Source organism: Salarias fasciatus, chromosome 2 (assembly GCF_902148845.1).
Source record: "Salarias fasciatus chromosome 2, fSalaFa1.1, whole genome shotgun sequence".
In the NCBI taxonomy this organism is placed as follows: Eukaryota; Metazoa; Chordata; class Actinopteri; order Blenniiformes; family Blenniidae; genus Salarias; species Salarias fasciatus.
This window is the reverse complement of record NC_043746.1, coordinates 11,609,914-11,616,055: the sequence shown is the minus strand read 5'-3', so window position 1 is coordinate 11,616,055 and position 6,142 is coordinate 11,609,914. Positions and strand designations below refer to the sequence as shown.

The 6,142-nt window shown below is 49.4% G+C and overlaps 1 protein-coding gene across 1 annotated transcript; it reads left to right on the top strand.

Moving 5' to 3' along the window:
- The first annotated feature begins 2,388 nt into the window (after positions 1-2,388).
- Positions 2,389-5,804, top strand: egr1 (early growth response 1). Its single transcript, XM_030105836.1, has 2 exons — positions 2,389-3,112; positions 3,849-5,804. The coding sequence occupies exons 1-2, from the start codon at positions 2,902-2,904 to the stop codon at positions 5,174-5,176; spliced, it is 1,539 nt and encodes a 512-aa protein (XP_029961696.1). The 5' UTR covers positions 2,389-2,901; the 3' UTR covers positions 5,177-5,804.
- Positions 5,805-6,142: the final 338 nt, after the last annotated feature.

The following is a 6,142-nucleotide window of genomic DNA, read 5'->3' as shown; positions in this document are numbered from 1 at the left end:
TGGCTGCTCCATCTACCTACTTCCGCATCTTCTCTCCTTGGCAGATTGGGGCGTGATTAAATATTAACTGGTTCTCGTGCTGTGTGTGTGTGTGTGTGTGTGTGTGTGTGTGTGTGTGAGTGTGTGTGTGGCAGGGGTGAACAGGGGTGTGGTGAGTGTGTAGGTAAATGGTGGAGCTTATTTTTTCTTGCTGGCTGGCAGCGCGTTGGAGTTTGATCAGCCGAGGACTCCTCTGACTGCTGCGTGTGGGCAGCAGTGGGGAACACACCAAGGAGCACGTGCGCATACACACACACACACAAACACACACACACACACATGGGCATCTACATCCTCACAGACTAATTCTCCTTCTACTGCCCTTACAGCATCTGGCTTCCGCCCCCTCCATGCATCAGAGTAAAGGGAGGCCCAAACAGCCGCTGTGAACTGTTTATCATCTTTATTACTTTATTACTTTTCTGAGAGTTTTCCCTAACCTGATTTTATTACATTGTCATCAGATGATGAGTTCTCTCATCTGCTCTCTCTGCTTCTTCTTCTTTGCTTTGCCACAAATTTATCGACTTTGGTAACTGATGCATGACAGCAGAGGTGGATGCAGACAGGAGTTTAGATGTGGTGTCATCACCTCACCACATAGGTATAGTCGTTTTGTGTTAACTCACCCTCCTCATATCTCATCTGCTGATCTTTTTCTGCCCGTAAAGTAAGAGGCCCATGGAGGAGCAGCATCCCGCTTGCTGAAAAACAAGAAATAAACAGTGTGTGAGCAATGGGCGCACCATTTTTCTCCTGAAATGTAACACATGCTGTGCCGTGCCACATACCTCCAAAAAGTTATTAGAGTTGATCATTTATACTAAAATATCTGTATGAATAAACAACATTAAACATTCTCCAGCTGTGCCCTCCACTCTAGGCTTATTTGGATTTTGTAAAGGAGGATCTGCTCCAGATCATCCATAATATATGACAGAGTTTTGCTATCAGCCTGGTGGGGGTAAACACAGGGATTTGCCAGCGGCTGAATGGGAAACGCCTGGGAGGGAATGCAACCCAGTGAACAGCAGAGCCTTTGTTGGCATGGCTAACTTTTTTTTTTTAATTAAATTTCCAATTAATTGTTTAATATATTTATCTTTTTATATGACATTAATACCATCATTTTTTTTCTTTATTGGATTAGTCTTAGCATGGACACCTGTGGATAAACAGCAGTGGCATGCAATCATCAGACTTAATAATAATATCTGAAGGATGCAGATCTCTCTGTCTCTCTCTCTCTTTGCACCACGAGCACATCTCCTGCCTCCGTCTCACCTTCTCTCGGGCCACCTTAAAGCCTCCTGCCCACGACATTTCCCAATGAGGTTGCTCGCATATAGATCCAGTCAGCAAGCAAGAGAAACACATTGATTTTCCGTCAGCATCCGCCGAGGAGTGCTGGCGCGCGCACCGGCGCCGGGGCAGCCGGGGGAGCATCGGTATCCCGCGGGCGTCCCGGCGGCCGCGCGCAGCGTGGTTAATGCGGCCCATTAGGCCGCTGAGTGGCAGAGAGATTCCCCGAATATCGAGCCGGGGACACCCCTCAATTAGACAGATCGGCCCGCACCTCGTCAGCATCCGCGGCTCTCCGCTGCCATTAATCAATGCCTCGGCCGGGAGAGGCGGAAAGTTAATTTGGAGGAAGTTTCTGCTGCAGAGTTTGCAGCAGGCTGATCCCGAGCCTTCTAATTATGAGAAAAGTGATGCAAAAAGTAAATGAAAGGTAACCTCTCAATTTATTTATTTTTTTAAATCATTATTAATGTTTAAAATTCACGTTTTGTTTGCACTTTCCTCAAACATGTTGAACTGAAACGGTTTTTTCCCCACGAAGCTTTAAAACGCCGGCGCAGGACTCTGCTGCTGACATTAGTTATTATTGTGAGCGCTGGACGTGATTTGCACTCCAGCCTCTCATTCACTGCCAGGCGGCGATCAGCGCTGCCTCAGGAAGTTCCAAATAAGGACAGGGAAATGGAAACCCACCGGAATAGGTCCTTATGTAGTCACGACCTTATAAGGCACGGCGGAGCCGGGCTTTCCGGCAGCGGCGCAGCCTGCTGCACAGATGGGAAATCCAAATCAAATCTGCGGGGCGACGGGGAGAGAGCGAGAATTATGCTGCTGTCTGGCGGAGCTGCTCGTCTATGAAGATACATCGATTCGGGGCAGAACGAAGAGCGGCGTTGTCTTCGCAATTTACGGTGAGAGCTTAATATAAAGTCTGTGCTCGCTGCTTTCCCCCCCCCAGGCCGGCGTCATGTGTCCTCCACTGCAGTGCCTAAATATGGGCTTCCTCTCTTCCATATATGGACATCTACGTCACGACAAGAAGGTATAAAAGGAGCGGGGAAACCTCTCAGCTCAGACAGCCCTGAGAGTCCACAAGAGCAACTGTTAGAGCAGAGAGAGACAGACAAACACATTGAAACTCCCGAACTGAGAAATATCACACCAAAAGTGAAAAGTCAATTCAAAACAACATCCATCCAAGGTCAAAACCTGATTGGATCAGTAATTTTATGCAAGAAAAGAAAAAAAAAATCAAGATTGATCCGTTTATTAATCTGGATGCATCTTAGGGAATGAGTATTAAGGATACATTTGATTTTTTCTGAAAAGACAAGTGGATCTTTACTCATCTCTCAGTGACAAAGGAAAACACCAGGACCACAGGAGCGCCAGAGCCACGGAGCAAGGCAGAGAACAGCATCTTGCTCGGCATCAGCAGAAGTGTGTCCCTGCGCTGGGCGAAGTGATTCCCTCCACTCAGCCAGCGTGCAGCCAGCCTGCCTGCGCCTCGCAGCAGCCACCAGCGCAGCATCAGTCCTGCAGCTTCAGCACCGGCAGAGGATGGCTGCAGCCAAGACCGAGATGATCCTCCCAGCCCTGCAGATCTCTGAGCCCCTGAGCTTCCCTCACTCCCCCATGGATAACTACCCCAAGCTGGAGGAGGTGATGATGCTCAGCACTGCGGGGACCCCCTTCCTCACTGCCTCGGCGCCCGAAGGTGCAGGCTTTGGCTCTGGAGAGCCAGGAGAGCAGTACGACCACCTTGCTGGAGGTAAGACAGAAAAACTTCCTTTTTCTTTTGCATCCTCAATTTTGCAAAAATTATGCTAATACAAAATTATAATATATTATTGATCGATGACAGATTCTATTTTAAGGTTTGTTGTTTGACAGTAAATCAACAGAAAAACATGTAAACTCATGAAATTGCAACTTACGTAGTGCGATTTTTAAATATAAATCAAATTTGTCTCATCAGATCCACACATACGAAAATGAACTTTTCTTAATATCAGTTTTAAGCAGCTCTAAAGCCCTGTTGGCTCTCGGAGGACTCAGACTCTGCTCACTCACCGCATGCTTCGAGACACTCCTACAGCTCAATTCAAATTGCATTCCTAAAACCAGCTGAACTGCAGTTTCGGTAATCAATTGCCTCTGGCTTTCTGATAGTCTTTAGAAATCTGCATGTTGGTGTGCGCGTGTGTGTGGCTGGTGTGAGACAGGAAGACAGAAAATGGAAAATGAAACCCCCGAGAGCGAGCAGATGAAAATGAGAGTAGAAAGCTTGCGCAGCAGTGGCCGTGGAGATGGAGCAGACACAGTTTTAGAGTTGAGGCAGAAAGAGTTTAGTGGCAGAGTGCTTCTTTGCGTGGGCACCTGACTGATCCGTTACGGAGGAGAGGGGTGACACGCTGTCCAGCGCTCTGGCAGGATCCCGCCTCCCCTCCTCGCTCTGGATATTGACAGTTTGATTAATGTCTCTCCTTTCTCTGCGCTCCCTGCAGATACGTTACCTGATATCCCCTTCAACTGCGAGAAGCCCGTTGTGGAGCAGACCTACCCCACCCAGAGGCTGCCCCCCATCTCTTACACAGGCCGCTTCACACTCGAGCCTGCGACCACCTGCAGCAACAGCCTCTGGGCGGAGCCCATCCTGGGCCTGTTCACGGGGCTGATGGGCAACGTCGCTCCCAGCTCCAGCGCTTCCTCCACTGCCTCACAGACCACCTCATCCTCTTCCACCGTTCCGTCCTCCTCCACGTCCTCCTCTTCTACCTCCTCTTCCTCATCTCAGAGCTCCAGTCTCAGCTCCTCGATTCACCACAGCGAGCCCAATCCCATCTACTCGGCCGCGCCGACATACTCCAGCCCAAACTCTGACATCTTCCCAGACCAGGGGCAGGCTTTTCCCGGCTCGGCGGGGGCGGTGCAGTACCCGCCGCCCGCCTACCCCAACAGCAAGACCTGTGGCACAAGCTTCCCCGTACCCATGATTCCTGACTACCTTTTTCCTCAGCAGCAGGGAGAGATCAGCCTGGTGCCTCCTGACCAGAAGCCTTTCCAGAGTCAGTCCAGCCAGCCCTCCCTCACTCCTCTGTCCACAATCAAGGCCTTTGCCACCCAGACTGGTTCCCAGGACTTAAAAAGCGTGTACCAGTCGCAGCTGATTAAGCCCAGCCGCATGCGCAAGTACCCCACGCGGCCGAGCAAGACGCCGCCGCACGAACGGCCTTACGCCTGCCCCGTGGAGACCTGCGACCGCCGCTTCTCGCGGTCCGACGAGCTCACGCGTCACATCCGCATCCACACGGGCCAGAAGCCCTTCCAGTGTCGCATCTGCATGCGCAACTTCAGCCGCAGCGACCACCTGACAACGCACATCCGCACCCACACCGGCGAGAAGCCCTTCGCCTGCGAAATCTGCGGGCGCAAGTTCGCTCGCAGCGACGAGAGGAAAAGGCACACAAAGATCCATCTAAGACAGAAGGACAAGAAAGCGGAGAAAGCGGGAGCGGTGGTGGTAACGACGGCGCCGGTGTCCGCCGCCTCACCTGCCTCCAGCTACCCCTCTCCCATCACTTCCTACCCCTCACCAGTGTCCTCCTACGCCTCCCCAGTGACCTCCTGCTACTCCTCTCCGGTCCACACTTCCTACCCGTCTCCGTCCGTCGCCACCACCTACCCGTCGGTCTCCATGTCCAGCACCTTCCAGTCACAGGTCACCTCCTCTTTCCCGTCCTCAGTCGCGTCCAACATCTACAGTTCCCCCGTCCCCACCCCTCTGTCAGACATGCAGACCACCCTTTCCCCAAGGACAATCGAGATCTGCTAAAAAATAAAAAAAAAAAAAAAAGAGCAAAGAGAAAAACTTTTAAGGCTCGCCACACCTCTCCTTTCTTAAGGTTTTTTGAGGGGAATGAAATCAGCATCAAAAGGATTTAGGTTTTTTTTTTTTTTCCTCCCTCCAAAAAGCACTTTTCTGCTCCCTGTGCAGTGTTAGGTGAATCTTGAGATTTACCTGAAAGAGAGAAAAAGACACATGCCAAGGACTGGGCAAAGGCAAACGAAGATAAAAAGGGATTTTTTTTTTCTGTCTCTGTAAAACAAATGCAACACTTCAAATGCATAAGGGACTCCAGAGATAGAGACGACGAAACCTCTGCTATTAGGTACAAGAGACAAACAGGTTGCCAGCCGTCGTGGTGCTGAGGCACGTCCGCCCTTGCAGGCACTCAAACAGTACAAAAGACATTGAATGATATACATAAGCTATCATATATGTATATTGTACATGTGCCATGTTTTGTTTTTATCATTCTTTGGTACCACAGATGTGAACAAAATTATTTGCATATTTGCATTGTATTATTTGAAGTGAGCAGGGCCATATTTTCTACATACTTTCTCTATTATGTAGTGATGATGCTGTGATACGTTTTGACTTTGTTTGCAAAAAAAAGCACTTAAGTATTCAAGCATGAGTAAGAGTGATGTTAGTTTCTGTTTGTAAATATCATCCACTGGTACTATCTCTTTCTCTCTTTCTCACATGTGACATATCGATCGGTTATATGGAAAAACAGAGAAAAGAAAAAAAAAGTTCAAAAGAATTTCAACAAGACAAACGCTCCCGTTATTTGGTGCCTTTTGTGAAGCCTTGCTGATGTTGTGACTCGGCTGAGCGCGAGAGAGGATGCACTGCATCTCGCCTTAAGGGTTGAGGGAATATTTTTGTTACAGAATGTAAGTCATACTCAGAGAGAGGAAAAGGGACGAGCTGCGAGGGCACCGCTTCATT

Bases quoted from the DNA above. Each gene is read 5' to 3' on its own strand.
- egr1 (XM_030105836.1), top strand. From the start codon at position 2,902: ATGGCTGCAGCCAAGACCGAGATGATCCTCCCAGCCCTGCAGATCTCT. The intron at 3,113-3,848 runs GTAAGACAGAAA...CGCTCCCTGCAG, and splicing joins GTACGACCACCTTGCTGGAG to ATACGTTACCTGATATCCCC.